This window comes from Cryptomeria japonica, chromosome 9 (assembly GCF_030272615.1).
Source record: "Cryptomeria japonica chromosome 9, Sugi_1.0, whole genome shotgun sequence".
NCBI lineage: Eukaryota > Viridiplantae > Streptophyta > Pinopsida > Cupressales > Cupressaceae > Cryptomeria > Cryptomeria japonica.
The window spans coordinates 216,614,547-216,637,698 of NC_081413.1; the positions used below are offsets into that span (position 1 = coordinate 216,614,547).

At 32.9% G+C, this 23,152-nt stretch overlaps 1 protein-coding gene across 1 annotated transcript; it reads left to right on the top strand.

Annotated features, from left to right (window-relative positions):
* The first annotated feature begins 15,886 nt into the window (after positions 1-15,886).
* LOC131044556 (uncharacterized) lies at positions 15,887-18,392 on the top strand. The gene is made up of 3 exons (XM_057977908.2): positions 15,887-16,165; positions 17,904-18,014; positions 18,102-18,392. Exons 1-3 carry the CDS (start codon positions 15,887-15,889, stop codon positions 18,390-18,392), a joined length of 681 nt encoding a protein of 226 aa, XP_057833891.2.
* The last annotated feature ends 4,760 nt before the right edge of the window (positions 18,393-23,152 follow it).

Genomic DNA, 23,152 nt, shown 5'->3' on the forward strand with positions numbered 1-23,152 from the left:
CTATGAAGTTTTTGTTGGATGTCCTGGTGCTGGGGTTATGAAAACAACAAATCATGTATATCGGCAAGAATCCATTATGTCATACCGATCAAGTGTTGTGTTGCTGAAGTGTTGATATTGGGATAACTTATATCGATTAAGTGTTGATATTGGGATAACTTATACCGATTAAGTGTTGAGAAGGTGATAACTGCTCAAGTAGTCATATCAGAATAGCTAGGCTGATACCAAATTGTGAGGAGGAAAGTGCTATCGACATAAGTCATGCCGATGTTGGTTCGTGAGGAGTCTCTTTGGTGTTGTGTAGGATTGGGATAGCAATGCCGAAAACAAAGGCAGTGCCACTTTTCGGGATAGCAGGACAAAGGCGGAGTAGAGGTTTTGAGTAATGCCGATAGTGTTACCTACTCCAACATCATTATGTCAGAATAGCCATGCCAACCAGGAGACTGAGGATACCTATTAGAGTTGCTATTGAAGGCAAAATAGTGAATTTCTACTATGTCGATAGACCATGCTATACCGATAGAGGAGCATGAAGATAAGTCTCTCTGGTAAGGTCATCGGAATAACATATGCTGATATGTTGAAGGACTATGGATATGTGATTTTGGAGTAACCATGCTGATGCATGTTCAGTATGGGTCATCAGAATAGGTTGTTTTGACGGGTTAGTATCCAAGTGCTAAGCCGATAGTGTTGGTTGTTTCGATGGAGGTTATAATCGGAGTAGCCTATGCTGATTTAGTTTGTCACTGCAAAGTTTAAATTTTGGGATACCTATGTTGATAAAGGGTGAGTTGATAGTGTGGCATCAACATAACTTATTTTGTCATTCTAGCACATTTTTACTATGCCGATAGTTATGACTATTCCAATGAGTGGTTGTTTGGCTCAAAGTTTTTCTGTTCGGAGTAGTTTATGCAAATAAGGTGTGTCATCATGGAGACTATGATTGGGATAGCTTATGGTGATATGTGAAATCTAAGGTGAGAATTTCATTGGAGTAACCAATGCCGATGGAAGAAACAAAATACATCGCAAGGTCATCAGGATATGTTGAAGGCGGAGTATAGGTAAGTAGTCATCTCGATAGTTAAAACTATACCGATAGAGCTTTGGGAAATCGACATCGGGACAGCTATGACGATGAACATGAATAAAGAAAAATCTCGTTGATAGAGTTGATCGGGATAAGTGCTTGTTGTCAACTCGATATGTCTGCATAACATGAAGGTTAGTCATAGGATTGATTTTGACTGATCTGAGCATGCCACGATTGTAGTCCGATTGTTACATAGTCTTACGTGGCTGATGACCAACCTTGACCAGATGATCCGAACGAATAATATGATGACATGTGTACCCCAAGTGATCAAGCAGATATGCTAGAATGTTGAATGAGGTAGTTGGTCGATCAAGTCAATGCAGAAGTTGAAGGACAAATCATATATGCTAACGTTGGTGACACTGGAGATTGTTGTTGAATCTTCAGGGTAGGTCAACAAAGGATAGAGGTATATTAATGGTGAACCTATTACAAGTAATTGCAGGGCTCAAGATGATCTATTGAGGTTGAACCAAATCTATGGGACAAATTGAGTTTGCCAAATATAGTGAACTTGGTACAGTGAACAGAGGAGACGTGTTCAGTGCAGTTAATCCAATCTGATACAGTGGAGATCTTCAACAACTTAGTACAAAGTCATTTAATGTGTAGGTGTTCGGTTCGAGAAGGGAGATCAAATCTTATTCATACCAGATCTCTGAGGACAAGAATGAATTAATTTTTAAATTCCATTTGGAGGGAAATCTTACAGATACAGAGCTGACCAAATGGAGAGGAATTTGATGTGATTCAACAAGATAGCTATAAGGCAATTGAGTTGGAAGAGCTGTGAGGACAAGTGGGAGAGCACGTAGGTAGATCACAAAGATGATGTGGTGCATGGAACCACCACGATGATGATTATGATCAAGTCCTCCTAGTTGAATACGGTAGATCGACGACTCAGATTCAAAGCTGATGTAGAATACAGGTTGGTGCATATGGAAACTTGAACTATTTACTAGGAGAATGCAAATTGACTGAATGAACAATCTGTATGCTGCATATGAATATGTGTAGATCAGATACATGATAACGGGGCAAACAAATATTGTCTAATGTTTGATGAGTTAAGAATAGACCAACCTTGTGTAGGTGTTGATGAGGTATGCAACGGTGAAGAGAAGAGCAGTGTAGTGAATGTGATCCGATTGGGGTAGTTGGCTTGTAGTAAGAGAACGGTATGAACATGTAGTTGAGCCTTTAGTATTTTTTGATGATAGCAACGTGCATAGATTGAGGCATGTAGAACAAAAAGTTGTGAGAGTTTGGTCATAGAGAGTGAAAATGCAGAGAGCAAAACAAAGTAGAGAAAAGAGCAAGAGGCAAAAGTGTGTGCAAACCAATGAGTGAGAGATAGAGTGCAACATAGGCCAGCAACCATAATAGAGAAAATATAAACACAAAGAAGAGAGCAGAGATCTAAGAATAGAGAGGGAGAAGACAAAGAGAAAATAATAGAGAAGAAGAGATCAGTTTGAGAGATGATCAGTAAGGTGTTGCAAAAATTCATTTGCAACAAGGTATATGACTTGTATTTGTAATCTATATTCATTGTAATTTATGAGTGGGTTCTCAGAGTAGGGGTAGGTGCTCCTTTGAGTAGAAGCTCATAAACAATAGGGGTTGGTTCCCTAAAGCTAGAGGTTGGTGCTCCTTTGGGTTGGTGCCCATAAAAGTTGTAACTAGTGATTTCATTATGAGGCTGGATTGGAGCAGTGGACTCCAACAACTATTCTCACCAAGTTTTTTCCCATATTGGGGTTTCCTCGTATGTCCGGTGTTATGTGATGTGCCTCTTATGTGTGTGTGCTTATATGTTTGATACCTCTGTTCATTGCTTTATGATTATTGTTATTAATACTTAGATCCTTTAGAAGGTAAAAGTTTTTATTGACAACCACTAATTCCCCCCCTCTTAGTGGTCCATTGTGTTCCAACATGATGAAACCTGCTAACCCTATGTGCAAGGAATGCTAGTTAGGGAAACAAACCAGAGTTACTTTCAAGAGTAAGAAGCATTTTTCAAATGGATTATTGGATCATGTGCATATTGGTTTGTGTGGTCCTTCTAGAGTTAGAAGCTTGCAAGGAGACAAATATTTTATGTTGTTGATTGATGATTATTCTAGGATGATGTGAGTTACTTTATTAAGGGAGAAGTTTAAAGCTCTAGACAAATTTAGATTTTCAATGCTATGGTTGAGACTGAGATAGGTTTGAAGCTTAAGTGTCTGAGATCCAATAGAGGTGGTGAATTCACTTTGCGTGAGTTTAATGCATTTTGTGAAGAACGTGAGATAATAAGACAATTGTCTGTTCTGAGAACCCCTCAACAAAATGGAGTTGTGGAAAGGAAGAATAGAACCATTCAAGAAACTTAAGACAATGATATTGGAAGGAAATATTCCACATGTCTATTGGAGAGAAGTTGTGAGTACTGTTGTTTGCACTCTCAATCGGGTGCATATCAGAGGTGATATCGGTAAGACTCCTTATGATTTATGGGTTGGTCATGCTCCTACTGTTAAATATTTCAAAATCTTTGGAAGTAAATGTTATATTAAGAAGGATGAAGATCTAGGAAATTTTGATGCTAGATGTGATGAAGGAATATTTTTTGGTTATTCTACCAAAAGAAAGGCCTACTGATGTTATAATAAGAGACCGCGGAAGATAGTTGAGAGTACAAATGTTAGGGTTGATGAAAGCAATGAGAAACAATACAAATCTTGTAGATATGATTTAGATGATCAGAATGATAACACAAACAAAGGGAAGCAACCTCAAACTCAGAATCAAGTTCAAATCATTTCGGTGAATCCAGTGCCTCAAGGAGAAGGAACCAATGCAAGTGCTAAAGAAAGAACACAAGAGTCTAAAATCCAAGAAAATCCTAAGAATCCCAGGTATGTAAGATTGAATCATTCTGAAAATCAGATCTAGGAGATAGAAATAAAGGTGTTCAAACAAGAAGAAGAATTGTTTAAGATCAAGTTGAGTATTGTTTGATTTCAAAGATTGAACCTACGGATGTGAATGAAGCATGTAAAGATGAATATTGGGTAAAAGCAATGGAAGAAGGATTGATGCAGATTGAAAAGAATAATACACAGATTCTTGTTCCCAGACCTAAGGACAAAAATGTAATTGGAACCAAATGTGTCTTCCGAAACAAATTGAATGAGCAAGGTGAAGTTGTTAGAAACAAAGCAAGACTTGTTTGTAAAGGATATTCGCAAATGGAAGGAATTGATTTTGAAGAAACTTTTGCCCCTGTGGCAAGAATTGAAGCTGTAAAATTGTTTCTTGCTTTTGTTGCTTACAAGGATTTCAAAGTTTATCAGATGGATGTCAAGTCAACATTCTTGAATGGTGAATTGGAAGAAGAGGTGTACATAGAGAAACCAGATGGATTTCAATTGTCTGATCAAGGATACATGGTTTTCCAGTTGAAGACAACTTTGTATGGACTGAAGCAAGCCCCAAGAGAATGGAATGCCATATTGGATAAGTATTTGCTGAAGTTAGGATTTAACAAAGGTATTGCTGATAGTGATCTATACTTCAAGATTGATCAGGATAACATTTTGATTGTTGAAGTTTTTGTTGTTGATATTATCTTCGGAGGGAATGATAGTTTGTGGAAAGAGTTTGCTAATGAAATGCATAATGAATTTGAAATGTCTATGATTGGTGAGATGCAATTCTTTTTGGGTTTATAAATCACATAGTTAGAAAAAAGAATCTTTATATTAGTCTGAGTATGTAAAAGAGTTATTGAATAAATTTGGTTTGGAAGATTCAAAGCCGGTTGTAACTCCTATGGTGACCGAATGTAAGTTGACTAAAGATGATGATTCTCCTAAGGCAAATCAAACTAGATACAAATCTATGATTGGTGGATTGCTCTATTTGACTCAGACCATACCTGATATCATGAATGTCATTTATCTTGTTGCTATATTTCAAGCTAATCCTAAGGAATCTCATGTTATAGTTGTCAAAAGAATTTTCAAATATTTGAAAGGAAAAGTTGATTTTGGTTTGTGGTGTCCTAAAGATGATGATTTTACTTTGAGTACTTTTATTGATGCTGATTGGGCAGGAGATGTGGATGACAAAAAGCGTATTAGTGGTGGTGCATTTTTATTGGGAAAAAGATTGGTTGCATGGTTGAGCAAAAAATAGAATTCTATTTCTCTATCTACTATAGAGGCATAATATATTGCTGCTACTAACAATTATACTCAAGTGGTATGGATGAAGGAGATGTTGAAAGATATCAAAGTAGTGTATGATTAGCCTATTTCTATCTACAATGAAAATTCAAGTGCAATCAACATTTCTAAGAATCTGGTGTTGCATTCAAAGACTAAACATATATCAATCAAGTTTCACTTTTTGAGAAATAAGGTAAATGAGAAGTAAGTTAGATTGGAGTATGTCCCTACAAAGGAACATATTGCAAACATTTTCACGAAGCCTTTGCCTAAGGATACTTTTGAGTATCTCAGAGGGAAGCTAGGGGTGATTGCCCCTCCTGATCAAAATTAAGATGCATTGGTATGCATCATTTTGGTGCATTCCATAGTCATATCTTGTAATCCAGATTGATGGTTTGTGACTGCTACTGAGGAGGAGTAGTCAGTAAGATAGTTTTTCTATTTGATTTGTAAATATGTGCCTTTTCCATTGATGTCAAAGGGGGAGAGAGTCACGTGAAAAACTGTGATGAGATGTAAAAAGGGGAGAGATTAATATGCAAGGTCTAAGGGGGAGTTGTTGATATTTTTATTTCTTTGACATTGATTATTTTTCACATCATATGTTTCCATCAATGGCAAAGGGGGAGATTGTTGGAAGGATGTTGCAAATATGTTCTTAAGAGATATTTGAGAGATGTGTTGTCATTGATGTCAACATATTTCTCTGTTTGAGATACTGATGCAGTGAAGTTTAGTGAGTTAGTTTGTTCAGCATGATGAAGATCAAAATTTGTGGATTAAAGGGTTTGTAGAGGGTTGTCTATAGTTGATTCAAATCAAGTTTCAGAGGTCCTCATGAATAGTTGATTGAGTTATGGATATCTATGTTGTGGCTGGTTTTTCAGTTGTTCAATGGTGACAGAGTGTCAATATTTTGATCTACATTGCTCTGTATTGTAATACCTTGATCTACGTATTTGGATGTATGTTTGGGATGTTGGTGTGTATCCTCAATTCAAGTGGTTCATGGTTTGGAAGTCCGCAAGTGATTTTTCAATGTTGACAGTCATTGTAGTTAGTAAATTCCCGAGGTTCGGTATGAAGAGGATGGTAATTCTAGTCATTTGTGTTGGTGCAGATGTTGCTATGGAAATTCATGATGCTTGTGGATGTTTCTTTGTGTGCCTCTTGTGTTGTTGGTCCGCATTGATCATTGAGCTCATAATTGATGTTTTTTTTCGGTGAGTTAGTGTTCTTCACATTCTTGGCCGATCGGATGCTTGTAGCATGTTGCAGATGATCAAGGCGTAATCTTTGGAAGTGTAATATGTTCGAGGTGAATGATTTGGGTCTGTGCTATGTCTTGACCGACATTGCTTGGTCCGCATGTTATATTGTATTAAGTGTGGTTATGTTTTTGCAATTAGGTGATGAGTGTTGAGCCGACCTTGTTGATTACTCCAAGGTTGATGTCATGTATAAATTAATGTAATAATATTTATATTTGAGTATGGTTGTGAGTGAGTGGATGAGAATGTATGTGCGTTGAATGCATACATCTTTTGAAGGCAAAGAAGAATTGTGAAGAAGAAATTTGTTTTGTGCTTCAATGGGACTGAACCAGGCATTAAGGAGATGCTATTTCTAAGTTCATGATTTCCACATGTGATATGAGATTGTTTGTATAGGCAGTGAGCCTTCTTTCTTTTTGAGCAGTGAGCTCTAAGCAATGTGCCTGAATGCATGTGCGTTCCCCATTGTAATACTTCTAATAGAGTATACCTATTTTGTGAGTTCATCGCCATCGTGGTTTTTCCCTTGACCAGGTTTTCCACATCAAAAAACTTGGTGTTATGTGTGTCTATGATGTGTTTTTGATTTATGCTTTCATGTTTAATTATCAGATTTGAGAACAAGTTTAGGTTGTATGCATTTTTGAGACAACTAATTCACCCCCCCCTCTCAGTTGTCTGTTCTATCAGAGCTATTTCATCAATTCTCTAATCCATTTCATCCAAAATCTATCCAAAAGTGAAACTTCAAAGTCACACGCCCTACTTTTATAAAGGAACTGGCAACATTGATCTAACTTTTTTTTAACATGAACCATTAGAAAGTGATACAGATGTTTTGAATTTTAAAATGATGTAAATCACTGAAATATAAATTTTCTAGTATATTTATGTTTGATTTTATTTTAAATAAAACAATAATTTTTATATAGGTTATTGTAAAATTGACACTATAATTTAGTTGTTGATAAAATATTGAAAAAGTGAGGTTAAGAAAGACATAATTTTTTATATAGCAAATTTTATTTTCCTTCAATTTTGTTTTTGTATTTATATCTTGAAAATTTAGTGCATGAATTAGTTTCTTTCTCATTTCAATAAATATTTTTATATAAATCTTGAAAGTTGCACGCACTACAAAGACAATCGTTTTGAATGGTCACAAATTTTTGTCTAACTATTTATTGAAAATAGAAAATAATATATCATCTTGGCATAAAATATTTCGTCTGTTGCATCATAGTTTTTCAAATTTTAATATAAAATTAATATTTTTTTTAAGAAGACAATTAATACAAAACATCCAAGAGTTATGGAGATTATGTTTTGATATTAAAAGCAGCCAAAAATGAGGGGGCTGACCCATAGGTACAATTATGAGAACAGTGGCAGGACCATTGTCCGCATATAATCAACAAAGTAGCAACCTTTTACCTCTATCAAAAACAAAAACCATACTACGAGAGTTTATCATCGATAAAATAATACTAGTCAGAGTATAAATCATATGCCACGTAGGGCAATAAACAAGAAAGTATAAGCAAAAGCATAAACTAGGCTTATCCATCCAACGACTACACATAATAGACAAAAAACTCCTCCACATGCAGAAAGTTATTTCTTTTTCCCTTGGCTCTTCTTAGGGAGCAGCTTTCTAGCCCATTCCTTAGTGAGGAACTTGAACAGGCCTTTGTAGTCGTCGTCCTCCTTGCCTTTCCCTTTGGTCGTGCTTTCCTGCAATAGGCACAGTGTAGTAGCCAAGCATCTCATAACATTCAGAGAAAACTTGGACACATCGTGCATCTTGGACTCTGTCGCCTCCAGTTTGCTGGTGATCACCTGCACATTGTCAGAGAGGGCCTCTATCTTTTTCTCAAGCTCTGCTAGGTCAGAATCCTCTTCCTTCACACTACTGGTCTCTTCAATGACCAACATTTTTTCCATCCTGAAGGTCGGGGAGGGGAAATTGGCTGGCTTCGGACTCTTGGATGATATAGGGCTTTCAGAAATCCGGGTGGAGCTCACAGAACAATTATATATATATATATATATATATATATATATATATATATATTTGTAGGTCACTTAGGGGTTATAGAAGAAGTTGCCGCATTTTTTAGCAAATGCTTACTAGGTCTCATATTTTGGAGAGTGGTTTGTACAAAAGTGGGATAACGTCATGTTCATATTTCATGAGATTTAGGTTATTGCAAGAGAGTATCATTGTCTCTAAGTTTTGATTGGGCTAATAAACTTACATAGATTTTTACTTGCACTAGCCTTATGTGAGTTTATGCCAATCAAGGGACTTGTGGGAGTTTATGCCAATCAAGGAGGTAGTTTACAGGAACATTTGGTCTAGGGAAGAATATGAAGAGAACCGCACAAGGATATTCCATTCTATTATTACCATAATTTATTTATAGGCTATTTACACTTCAATGACTACACGTTTCTTGTGGCCTAGATCTTTGTGCCACCTTATAGCTGTTGTGGATAATTTTTGAGGCTTGAGATTGCTATAAATACACTACTTATGATTGTTTAAGGAGGAGAATGCGAAATAGAGGACAAATCATCATCCACTAAGTGCATCAAGAAGGATGCCAAGGGTGGAGTAGAGGATAAATGCAATAGCAAGGAAGAAAAGTTAGATAATTAAAGCAACAAAGACTATGATGCAAATTATAATTATGTGAGTAGATCATGTGAGGATCTTGTGGTGTTATTATTTACTTGAGTGTAGCTCTTATGTAAGTTTTAGAAGTGATGGTTTCATGATGAGTGACATATCTGTGTGGATGTCTTGGGTTTTGATTCTCCATTTGTGTAAGCTTATTTTAATCAAGTGGCCTAGCACGTGAGAGAGCCTTTTGTGGCAGATTAAAATGTGTTTGAGGATTATTTTGGATTTTAGGTTTTTTTTTTTTTTTTTTTTTTTTTTAAGGTTTTCTCAAATAATTCTTGTGTCAAATTTTGTGGCATGTTTTTTGTTGTGGTTCTTTATTTTATATGTGATATCATAATTTTGACCATCTTTTATTTTATTGGTCATGACTACATCAACAATAAAGCTTATATTTTAGTGTTGATGACCTATATGTAGCAAAAGTAAAAAACAAAATATAATCACTAATTAAAATAATTAAAGTGAGTACAAGTTGTTAGAATATCAAGTTTTTCAAATAATTTTAAATTTTTGTAAGTTAGCTCCAATGTAATGTTATGTATATATATATTTAGTGAATACTTTCAATTGAAAAAGTTGTGGATTAGATGCAGTTTAGCTAGAAAGAATCTAACTATACCATATATATTATTGATAAAAATTAACTTTCAATTGAAAATTCTTAAATTCATTTGTACTAATAAGTTGGCTTCAATTGGGACACAATTTTGAGCTTTTACCCCAACCTAACTAATTCTTCACTTTTATCCATTTTTATACCCTTAAGACCATTCATTTTTTGTATATGTTTATATTCAAACATTTTTAAAATAAGCTTTCTTCAATTATTTTTAAATTTTATTTAAATACCATATAAAGAAATAGAAAGAGAGCCTACCCATCAATGCATTTTTCCTAGAACTAGCACTAAAATGTGGGGTTGGTCCACATTTTCTATTTGCCTCAATTGTACAACTCTTCTCTGGTTTGCAAAATGGTAGTACAAAATATTATATTTTTTATTTTTATTTTTCCTTCTTTAGCTTTTTCTATGTGCAACAATTTCTTTTTTGTTTATTTCTCATTTAATAAAAGATTTTTCTTTAATAATAAAAAAATTGGGTGTCACTACTCACCTTAGTTTATGTTGCATGTGCATCATTACTATTCTTCTTTGGTTTAGCATATGTAATACGTTTCTCAAACTCAACATTCACAAGAATTACTCATGTTGAGTGTTAGGTTCTTGTTATGATGCACATTGATGGAATAACCATCATTCATATTATTTTGACCTCTAATTAATTTTAGCATATGTAATAGTTTATTTAGCACCTAATAAAATATTGCTCTATACTTGTTGATTTGTAAAAAAATCAAAGAATGCATAATATGTAGAGTAAACAGAGAATGTGGGTCTAAAATAATGTGATCTATATGTTTTTTAATCATTTTTAATTTTTTTTTGCTTTTACAAAATATATCTGTATTATAATGTATTCATTTTGTAATTTATCTAGGGTATTGTCAACTCTTAAAATTGGATTTTGCTTATGCATCCAGCTTAAAGGATTGTACTTACATGTCAATGTCTAAAGATGTGTTTTCTAGATAATTATAAAAGTGATTACATATTTAGAATGCTTTTCATCAAGTTTTCACATCTTTCAATATTAATATATGAAAATGTCATAATAAGGTCAAGATATCTCTTAATTTTCTAACCATGTAATTTAAATTCTACATTTCTAACATTTTAAGGTTTTGATAATTAATTAGTTTTTCTAATATATGTTAGTGTAAATAAAGTCAATATCATTTTACTTAGCTAATATAACCTTAGTAGGATTAACCTATTCGCACCTAGCTTAAGTTTACTTAGTTTGTTTCATACTTTTGTCTCACTTCATATGGTTAAGAAACATGTCCTCATCTCTTGAGACATCTATTGCATGCATACTTACCACTTGCTCACACACTTGTCAAGTGAACTCACAAGTGTTACACCTTTGGAGGGGTAGTTAGAGTTTCACTTCTACCATTTCACCTCCTCATCCTTGCCTATACATGGAAGACTTCTATGTACATATTTCACACTCTTCATTTGATATTTCAATAGAAATACTATTGCACTCATTGTTTTAATTGCAGAAGGTTATCAATTCATGCTTTTTGATCTCGGCTAATTCCAATAATATATTTCTTTTTTACCAAAAATCTATGTATAGTATTTTTAGTGTCATTCATTATCCTTTCATCCAAATTTTAAACAAATTAAATTTTTTCTTTTTAGATTCCATTTTATACACAAATTAAAAACATTTGACTTTTGATAAGTTTTAAGAAAAAATGGAGGGGGGTGCAAGCTAATTCTTCATCTAAGTGATTTGTGAAATACTTAAAAAGAGTCAATATTTTAGGGGAAGCACACTAGATGCTATGTTATATTTTTGTAATAAAAATAGGAGCACAATGTGTGCTCCCCCTATTTAAACCTCTTAATCTCCACAATTTAAAAAAAAATAGTAGTTTAGAAAGTAAATTCAGAGTACTGCGACTCTTGTTCTCATCAAATATTTACATTTTGAGCATGATTATCTTCAACTTCTCATCCAAGATCAATTTTTACTGATTTCAAAAAAATATGGGAATTTAAGAACCTTTTTTGGTCCCCCATTTCCATGCACATACCCAAACTAGAGGAGAGATTCTAGGCGAAGATATAATTTTTCTTTCTTGGATAAATTGTTCAAACAAAAAGTTGTCTCATTGAAACAAATATGTGTTTATTTAATACATGTAACTTTTTAAGATTTGTTTTAGAAAATGTGAAAATGAGGGAAAAATAATCCCTACATTAAAGTTTCAAGTTATTAATAGAAAAAAAGTGAAGATAAAAAAATAAATTTACCATTTATGAAAACTTGCATCCCACTTTAACCTCATTTTTTAGCATTTTATTAGCAAGTAAATTACAATGTCAATTTTTAAAAAACTACATTCAAATATTTTTTCATTTAAAAAATACCAACATATATCATTTTTAAATTAAAAATATGTTTATTTTTATTGATTCAAGTTAAAAAAAATTAGATCATTATTAGCTATTTTCTTTAAAAATGAGACACAACTTTGAACTTTTATATTGCTAGTATATGCCAACTTTCTCAAAGTAAAAATCTATTGCCTTATCCTTAAGAAAATCATATGGGATTCCTTATTATCAACTTTCTTTTGACTCTTGTCAGTTTTTGCCCTCTCTTGACTTTGTGCATTTTGATTCCTAAGACCCTCTTCTTCATGTTCTAGGTCCTTACCTCTTTCCTTTCTTAAAATTTTACCTTTCAAGGTAGTATGCTTTTGTTCCTATCAACTCCACCCTCTTTCACATACCTTCTAGTCTATGTAAAAGGTTTTCTTCTTCTATGGTACTCTTTTTTTAATATATGTACCTACCACAACTATCATTGTGGTATATTTGGTGCAAGGGCACCTGGTCAATTTTGTAATTATGATCATACAAGTTGGGTTTTTAGGTGTTTTAATTTTTTCTTGATGTAATAAGGTCTATTTAGACCATTTTTTATGTAATTATTCTCATGGGTCTGTTTGAGTATATTTTGTCATGTTTTGTAATTTGTTGTAAAAGTTGCAGCTTTGTAATTTTGTCATATTTGGAAGTTGAAGGGTCAAGTCATTCAAAAGTTAGTTGTAACTAATGATTGTTTATTGGTAAAGGCTTAAATATGGCCTCCAATTTTAATTCCATGGTTGGAGAAGGGTGTGGTTACATTTTTGAAGTGAAATTCAATAAAGACATCTTTGTTTATGTGAATCTCAAATTTTCATTGATGTTCTTTAATGTGGTACGAACCTGTAGAGTCATTTTATGGCGTGATACCAGTGGGAAATGAAATTTTATTGAGTCTACTTCATTTTTATTTTTGTGGCATCAATTTTTATTAATATTTGTGAAAGTTATGGCTATTTTGGTAAAAGCAGTTATGTAGCTCAGTCCTAGGGTTTTACACAGGAACAATCTTGTTTTTTCCCTAGTCCATACAAAGGAACCACAACCCATTTTCACATATGTTGTATCAAGCCCAAATGGATATTTGAATCAAGTTTTCTTTATTGGAGATCAATTTTGGTTGGAAAGTTATGGGCAAAAAACCTCATTTGCTGCTATAAGTTTGTTCATGTAATTAGGCCTAGTTGCAACATTACCAGTCAATTGTTGAGGGTGTTGGTCCAAAATAACCCCATCTACAAATTGGATATGTTAAATAAGGTCAAAATGGGTACTCAAAAATTCTATTACATTATGGGTATGAGGTCTGCACAAGAAGTTATGATGGAAAAACTAGTTAGGGAGTACTACTAGGAGAAGGAGGCCTGATGAATGAAAACCCACCATTTGAATGTTTAGAGATTGAATGTTTGCTTGTTTGAGGATTGTTTGAATTTTACCACCCCTACTCTGCATCAATATTTTACGACCATTTTTTTATATCAATCTTATCTAGATACTCAATACCCTCTTCTTTACACAAAGTCCTCTCTTCATTTATAATAGTTCGTCATCCTCTATGATTCTCTCTAGCACTCTTATAGGTATCCTCTTGATACTCAAACTTTCCTCATACTTCTCTCAACATCATCAATCTCATAGGCTTCTATCAAACCATTAGAGCAATTTGATGACCCGCCATATTTTATGACTATTTCTCTTTCTGATGTGGGTTCATTATCCAATCAATTTCTTAGGATTCTAGTATTTGTATATAATCATTTCTATTTCATCTTCATTTACAATATACATTTATTCTACATACACTCATTTCATTTCTTCATTGAGTTACATGTGTAGTATTCTTACGTTGCATTGAGGGAAACACAAAAAAATTAACTCCTTAATAGTTGACTGCAACACAAATTTGTTAAGTCTTTTACAATTGACCATAAAAATATATTAACTCTTTCTTTTCACAGATTATTTGATAGTTCATTTATCCCCCAATAGATGTTTTTCATTTAAAATTTGACATAAAGATGTATCTAATGCCAAATTATTATGTTATTTTTTACATAAGCTATAAATGACGCGTGTTCACATAAGTTTGTAGGTTTAGAGATATAACCCTACTACCATGAATTAAAGTTACAAAACATCATATCCAACACACGTATCCTTTTGAAAATACACTTGCTACTATACGTACTAGTTTATTTACTTAAGCATGAATGCCTTGTGTAGATTGACATACATGATGAAGTGGTGGCAGGGGGAGGGGGGAATGTAGAGGAGAGAAGTACATACATTGTATATTCTTCCATTCATTTCATGCTCACTCTAACTTTGTATTGAAATATGTTGATTTGGTACTCTATTTGGGTTATTTAGGCACACAAGCTAACAAAACCTAGAAACCACTTATCATGATCTACCTACTTTATCTTCCATTCATCTATGTAGCCCATTTATTATTCTTTTACACATTCTTGATGCTATCATTGGTGTGATTATGTCCGCTGGATGGGATGCTTAAGACAATATCATCCTAAATTTAAATTAATTTCTTACCTACTCCAAGTTAAGCTCATTCAAGAATTCAACCATTGTCCCTTAACTTGTGCTCTAAAATGTCTAAATTGAGATCTAGATTCTCATATTTAGAAGCATGCTCTGTGTCATTAGTTTTATAACCAAATCGACAAATAAGAGCATATTTGATCTAAAGAAAGAAATCAATAATCAAAATGTCAATCATAGGTTGCATTATCATCTGACAATAGATTCTACATCGATCCTCATTTTAGGCGTACTACATCATTGCATCTTAGATCGTGTAAACAACAATATCACTTGGGTTTGACTAAGGTATAAATAAGTACCAAACTTCAAACCTTGCTAAAAAAACTCATAAAACTGATTCTCAACACTACATTCCACATTTAGATATCCAACAAAATTGAATCATATTTCAAAATTTTGTAGGTGTGAAAGACACAATCATGACTAAAGGACAAGATTGTGGATATTGATTAGGATCATAGGAACAAGTCTATTCATAATCATAAAACATCAAAACTTAGTTTCACATGACTTTTTGTACCTCACCTGAACATTTTAAAAATAAATACATAAACAACAACATACACAATACATCACTGAATTCCAAGAACACCAACACAATATAGTAACTAAGAACCTATGTATCTCTTTTCTCTTCTAATTACATATTTACAATTACATCTTGTAAATAAACCCCATTTATCTAACATATTATTAGTGTTTAAAAGTTCATACCCTTCAACATGATTAACATAATACTTATATAAAATTTTTTATACCCTTTATTTTGTAATCCCTATAAAAACTTAAATTTTGCAAAATAAAAAAGCAAAAAAAAACTAGAAGGATGTGACATCCAAACATAAGACCAGAGAGGTAGAACAACCAAAGCAGAAAAAACAAACATGTCCAAACAATTTGGCATCCAGCCGGCCATTGGATGGACAAAATAATCGGAGCTTCCAAGACAGAGAAATGTACACAACTTCCATTGCCATTGCCATTGCCAAGGAAGTTGAAGAAAGGTGAAGGAAAATGAGGCTTCTCCTTTTTATCACAACCTGCTTATGCCTAAGTCTTGTGTATGGTGATAAAAATGGAGTGTTTCAGCCATGTGCTGACACACTGGTTCAACGAAAGGATGGATTTACATTGGGTTTTGCATTTGCCTCCTTTGATTCTTTCTTCATCAACAAAACTCTTGCATTATCTCCATGTGACCAACGTCTCTCCCTCCACACCAAGAATTCTCACTTAGCTCTCTTCCGGCCAACACTTGATCAGATTTCTCTTCTCACAATAAACACTACATCGGTATTCATAACTATCCCTCCTTTCATTATATTCTCTTTTGGATTTATAGGTTTTTTAATTCTGTTTTCTTTAGAAGATTGCACCATGTAATCTTAAGGTAAAAATTGGGGAAGGGTCCAAATTCAATTACAAATCTGTCACAAAGAATGATTATGAGTTCAAACTAGATAACATAAATGTCGGTGCTAGAGTTCTTAATAGTCTCTCTATTGAGAAACATCATTTCCTTGAGATTTTTCCTTATATCTTTTTTTTTTTTTTTTCTTAAATCTTCCATTCTTTGTCGTAGATTATCCCACAAATACTAGAAGACCCCACAATCATCATAACCCAATAGAATTGGAATTATATCCCTTTTATCTGATACTCTAAATGGGTATAATGGAAAAATGGGAGGAAGAGATTAATTTATTATCCAACAACATTTGAAACACATTTTTCAATGGTTGTTAAGCTTTGTAAATCTTCTATTCTATTGAGATTTGAGAGATACAATATTGTAGAAGTAGCAGCCCACTTGGTTGGCATTAGATTCAGACTTTTTTTTTTCCATTCTCTTAAATTTAAATGTATTATTCTTTTGAAAATTTAACGGATATGAATATATTGAAGTGTTATGAAGGAATCATACTTGAAATCATTTACTCTCAATAGAATGAATTATCCAGATACTTTTTATCACAAAGATTGCTTGAATCTGAACAACATATTTCATAATAAGCAAGATAGTTACCTATCTAAATAAATAGAATAAATACAATGCCACACTAAAATTTTCTAAGCTTCATTAACCTCAATAGAATGAATTATCCACTTAGTACAAAGTTCCAAACCTTGGTACTGAGTAAAGCATAGTTCTATGAGAACAAAAGTGATAAAAATCACTTTGTGACTATAGATCCAGGTTAACGAAGGAATAAGGTAAATTGAGAATGTATATAGGAATACATGTAAGTCTCAAGTTGTGTGCCTTCTCTCGACTATTAAGTTTTTAGTTATATACACCATTGCATAAAGGTCATTCAAAATTAGGTGGGCTAAAAAATAAGAGTTAAATGTGCAGGGGTGAAATTTTTGTCATTCTAAAATTAAACTCTTATGAACTATAATTGAACTATAAGCTCTTATAAAGAAATTTTATACTATATTGTAATAAATATAGTATAAATTATATATACAAAATTTAATTATAACATAAGTTATACTATTGAAAAACATGTTTATTATTCTTTTAGAAGATTATAGGCTACTACAAAACAGATATATAACATGAAAAATTATAAATAAAATTTAAGTATCTCACTTCAATCATAATACAATACTTTTTTATAAGGGAGCAATGGTAGCGTGCATTATTCTTCTTCTGAAAATATCTCTCATTGATTTAAATTAGAATATAAGTTGTTACAAGATAATTCCTTTAATATAACTTGATGCATCATCTAAAGAGTTCTAATTTGAATCTCTTTACATCAAATTTTCTGCCTTAGGATAGTGGGTCCAATGTTTAGGCCCTAATATTCTTATCTACATTATTATTGATAACTCCCCAAAATGCACTCTCTTAAATTTGTGATGACCTATTCAAACTATATTGATATAGATGTCCATGATCGGATAGTAAATTTAGATTAGATGTCAATTCAATTTTAATGTTTCTAGATGTTCTCATAATCTTAGAGTGTATCTTTATTTCCTTGTGGATAATAGTTTTAATTGTTTGTTTTCTTATCAATAGGATCCTATTCAAGGTGGTAACATGGTGGCATTTGCTGGGTCTAACTATGCCGCAATATCTTCACCACAATTTGTTTTTGATGAGAAACTAATCATTACTAGCTTTACTTTGGTTAGTATATTTCTTGTTCAAAAGTCAATATGTAGAGTTGTCTCTAATAATTAGATGTCTAAGATTTATAATTTAACATGGTTGTAGGTTCTTCATTTTGATAAAGGGAGGTTGCAGAATTTATTATGGAAAAATTATGGATGTAAGCCATGCAAAGTAGGTACACCATATGTGTGCTACAATGAAGAAACTTGTGCTATGGATATAAAAAAGTGTAAAAGTCACAGAGGAAATAATGACTGCATTATAGGAATACAAATTGCCTTCTCAGGGACAGATAAGCATTCATCTATGCTAAACTCATGGTATGAAGTGAACAAGATGCACCAATATTCTCTCTTTGGTTTATACCCAGATTTGAAATACAATACAATTTGAGAAGTTTTTCTTGCATTAACCTCCAATTATACAAGTCTACACTCTACTGTCACTATTTGTTATATAGTTAGGCTACTTTATACTGATAATATGAGATGTTACAAACTAAATTAGTTTGGTGAAATAATTGCTCCCCAATTATTTTCAAAGAGTAAAATATTTGGTATAATCTAATGATAGAATTATGTATTGCTATTAGGATAGGTGTCATACACCTTCAAATATTTTAATATTTTAATATTTATTTAATTGTTTACATCCATTGCAAGTGAAATTATTGTCACATGTAGTTTGCAATTATCTCTTAGTTGTCATGAGATTTGTTAAATGTACTTATGATACCTTATAAGCATGTAAGAGTTGTTGAAATGGAAAGACCATGATGAGAGGGAGTAAAGTGTGGACTTAGAGAAGATCAAGGAATAACACTAAAAAGGTGGATAATATCACATGTGGTTTCTAGCACATGGTTTAAAAACCATCAATAATTTATGGGTTTTCTCATGCCTATATATCAAGCTTTCTAGTTGAAGGAAAAATAAGTCAATTTGTAGGTTGTAGTAGTAATGAAGTGCTACAAAAATTTAGAGAGAGAAGTTGTAATGGTGTAAGTCATTTGAAGTATTAATACATGTTTTGGACCTCTTAGGTGTAGAATTTTTTCCCACAATGGGTTCTTTGTGTACATCATGTGTTATGGTTTGCATCTCTTTTCTGGTCATTCCTATATTCCATCTATGATTTATTACAATTTTTGTACTTGTATGCTTAAAGTTTTTAACATATTTTTATTGTAAAGTTATATACTATTTTCTATGTTTTGTATCAAATGCTTGGCCTTAATTAGAGAGGAATGATTTTATTTGATTTTTTTATTGGGTTTATTTGTTGTTATGGGAGTTTATTGTGTTTACTTGTATTTTCAAGTTTCAGGTGATAAGAGATCTTGGCTAGTTCATTTGAATTGTGAATTTAAAAGTTTAATGGTATAGGGTATGAGTTTTGGAAGCTAAATAGGGGTAGCTCTTATAAAAATATATCAATAAATTATTCTTCAAAATGAGAAGAAATAAAGTAACATGTGAAATGAGGAATAGGTAAAAATAGATTCAAAAAGTGTGTTACTATTCGTTTAGGTTTATTTGATTCTATTTTATTGAGTATTTAGTGAAGTAATACTTAAAGAATATGGAAGAGAGCATGAAAGATATACCAAAATAAGAGTCTATATACTAATTTCTTTCTAAAAAGAAAGCTATATTATCTCAAAATGAAGGGCGAGGACTCAATTGTAGAATACTTGAATATTTTTTAATCTAATCTTGAGCCAATCATGGTCAATTGATGTAAATATAGATGAGGATAAATGTATTCTATTATTATTTTCATTGCCTAAATCTTAATATAACCTAATCCTTGCAATTTGTGATTCTCCTATAGATGATCCAATATTATATTTTTATTGTTGTCATTGCCACCCTTCTTCTAGAGGAAATACTCAGAAAAAGACTTCAGAGGGCTTTAAGGATGTATCTCATATGTAAGATATAGTTATGGAGAAAGGTGAGGACAAGAAGAAGTTTGATAAGGACGAGTATAAGGACCATTCCAATTCAAATGGAAATTCTCAAATACTTGGTAAGAGTAGATTGAGGGTGGCAAACAAAGCCATCTTAAAAAGGAACACAAGAATAAGAAAAAAATTAATGATGATTCCTCCACGGATAAATCCTTTAATGATGAATCTATGATTCTTTATTATTTCTATTAACATGTATTATTGTACCATAGTAGTCCTCAGAAGAAGTATTTTTCAACATATCCAACTTATAAGGTGGGAAATATTTCCTCAAAAAATAATAGTACATGAGAAATTTTGGTCTAAGGAGAGATAAAACTGATTTTCAGTGATGGGAGGGCTAAAACCAGGGCTATCCCACAATAATGGTTCCCACTTTTGCCAACGAAGAAAATTGGCAAAGGCAGGGAAATTTTTTTGGGGGGGGTTCAAACAAACTAGGGGTGTTCGAGCGAACCCCCCTGTAGGGTTCGATTGAACCTACCATCGGACATGGGTTCGATCGAACACATTAAAATATTTATTTTTAACCGATTCAATCGAACCCCTAGTTTGATCGAACCCATTTTAAAATTTTTTATTTTTAAATTTCTATAAAAACCGAAAATGACAGTTTAGCTGTCATTTTCAAGTTTGGAGTTTTCTGTGTCCAAAGGGGGTTAGAGCGAACCCAACGTCAGCACCATGTCACTGTGCCCTGTCAGCAACAACAAATGCTTCTCACCTTTTAGCTTTCGACCTACATTATTTCAAGAGCACAAAATAACCTTTTTTTTTATTAAATTTATTTAAAAATTAAATAATTTGTTTGTTAATTTATTTTTTTAATTAAATAATTGTATATTTATTGTTTTTCAGCATTTTAGAAAAATATTTGAAAATTTAATTTTTTTTCAATAAATTTAAAATTTAATGTTTTGATTTAACATCAATTTGTTTTTAAAATTAAATAACTGTATATGTATTTTTTTTTCAACTTTAAAAAAAAATATTATGAAAAACTTAGAAAACTAAGGTTGTAAATTAAAACTTAGAAAAACGTTAAGAAAAACATTAGAAAAATGTTACAAAACTAAATATAATAAATTAAAACGTTAGAAAAATTAATAAATTTAAATTGTAAAAAACATTATAAAACTTAGATAACAAATTTAAACAAATTAGACAAAATAAAACCTCTATGACCCCTTTTCACATCCTATTACACACACAACATGACCCCTTAGGACCCCTTAAGACCACATATGCCCCTGACGAGACTATATATCCCCTTAGGACAATAGAGGATCACATAGTGGACCCTAAGGGATCTATGTGGTCTTAAGGGATCACACATGTGTTCTAACACATGCGTGACCCCTTAGGACCGCATGTGACCCCTTATAAAATCCTAGTGTGTATGACATACTCCTTAGTCCATCACATAGTGTCCTAAGGGGTCACACATGTGTTAACAAATGCGTGACCCCTTAGGACCACATACGACCCTTTATAACATCTTAGTGTGTATGACAGACCCCTTAGGATCACATAGTGTCCTAAGGGGTCACACATGTGTTCTAACACATGCGTGACCCCTTAGATCCACATATGACCCCTTACAAAATCCTAGTGTGAACAACATACCCCTTACTTCATCACATAGTGTCCTGAGGGGTCATATGTGGTCCTAAGGGGTCATGCATGTGTTAACACATGTGTGACCCGTTAGGACCACATATGACCCCTTATAACATCCTATGTATACAACATGTACCCCTTAGGATCACATAGTGTCCTAGAAGGGGTCATATGTGGTCATAAAGGGTCATGCATGTTGTAGTACCCCTGCCCTAATCAGATTCTAATCTCGGTTTGACCTTGGTTAGTTTATCATGTTATAATGTTATAGTCAGATGTTTTAATTTTGTGCATACCTGTTAATGTGGTTTTTGCACCAATTCGTATGCAAGTTTATTAGTTCTCCTATTTCATGTTATTAATCTTAGGCTAACACTTTCATTAAGTATATATATGTATGCATGTGTGACTCTTGGTTGCAGGAGATTTCAGGTACAACACCGCATGGGTGTGAGGTTCGTCTCCGCCCAGATTCGCAGGTTTAAGTGTACCTCTTTGGTCCTTAGAATTTGGATTAGGTGGTCGTAAGACCCTCATTTGACCAAAGTCATGCTCAAGTGGGCATCGTCATTCGTCGTCGGTATTCCCTTTGGTTGGGTATGCAGGTCGTCTTTCTGTTTGGCTTTCTTGGGTTGCATGTTTTGTGTGTGGTTAAATTGAATATTTAATCCTTAGTATATAATTTGATTTAATGTGTGTTTACGCAATAGTATTTTGGGGACTAAATTAAATAGCTTCCTTTTATGCGATTTATCGTTGATTAGTATTGCTCAATGCAAGTTGGTAGCAAGTTCAATTAAATGGCTAATTTTAAATAATGAATATTTTCAGTTATGCTTTTGAAATGAAAGATTTAAATTTAATTGAAATATAATTAATTTAATCTTGCTAGCATTTAGAAATAGAAAGGTTGATTTTAGTTATTTAAAGAAAATCAATTTTAATTAGAAAAGAAAGTTTTATACTTATATTTGGTATAGTTTTGAAAGATTGAATTTGGAGATTTTATTTTAATAAAAAATATTTTACCCTCATTAAATAATTTGAAATATAAATGATAGTTTTCTTAAAATTGTGGTTTTCGCACCAATTCATATGCAAGTTTATTTGTTCTCCTATTTTGTGTTATTAATCTCAGGCTAACACTTTCGTTTATATATATGTATGCATGTGTGACTCTTGGTTGCAGGAGATATCAGGTACAGTACCGCATGGGTGTGAGGTTTGTCGCTATGCAGGATGTGACCCGCACGTGCTTTTTTCCGTGAGGTACACTACCATGTGGGATACGTCCATTGCATGTCTTCTCCACTTGGAGTATTGCCATGCCACGTGATGATGTGATGCAGGGTGATGTCGAGGTGTACACTGCCATGCCATGTGGATGTGTGACTAGGCTGCACCACATGATGAGCTACTGCAATATCTAGTCGATTGTTCCTTCCTTCCTCATTGGTGGCTAGATCCTAGTCACATAGTGATGTTATGTGCAGTTGTGATATTTTTATTTTTCTTTGTGGACCAGAAATTTATTCTACTTTGACTTTGAAGGTTTACCCAC

Coding starts and splice junctions, on each gene's coding strand:
- LOC131044556 (XM_057977908.2), top strand. CDS start 15,887: ATGAGGCTTCTCCTTTTTATCACAACCTGCTTATGCCTAAGTCTTGTG. Junction 16,166..17,903: donor TCACAATAAACACTACATCG/GTATTCATAACT, acceptor TCTTATCAATAG/GATCCTATTCAAGGTGGTAA. Junction 18,015..18,101: donor TCATTACTAGCTTTACTTTG/GTTAGTATATTT, acceptor ACATGGTTGTAG/GTTCTTCATTTTGATAAAGG.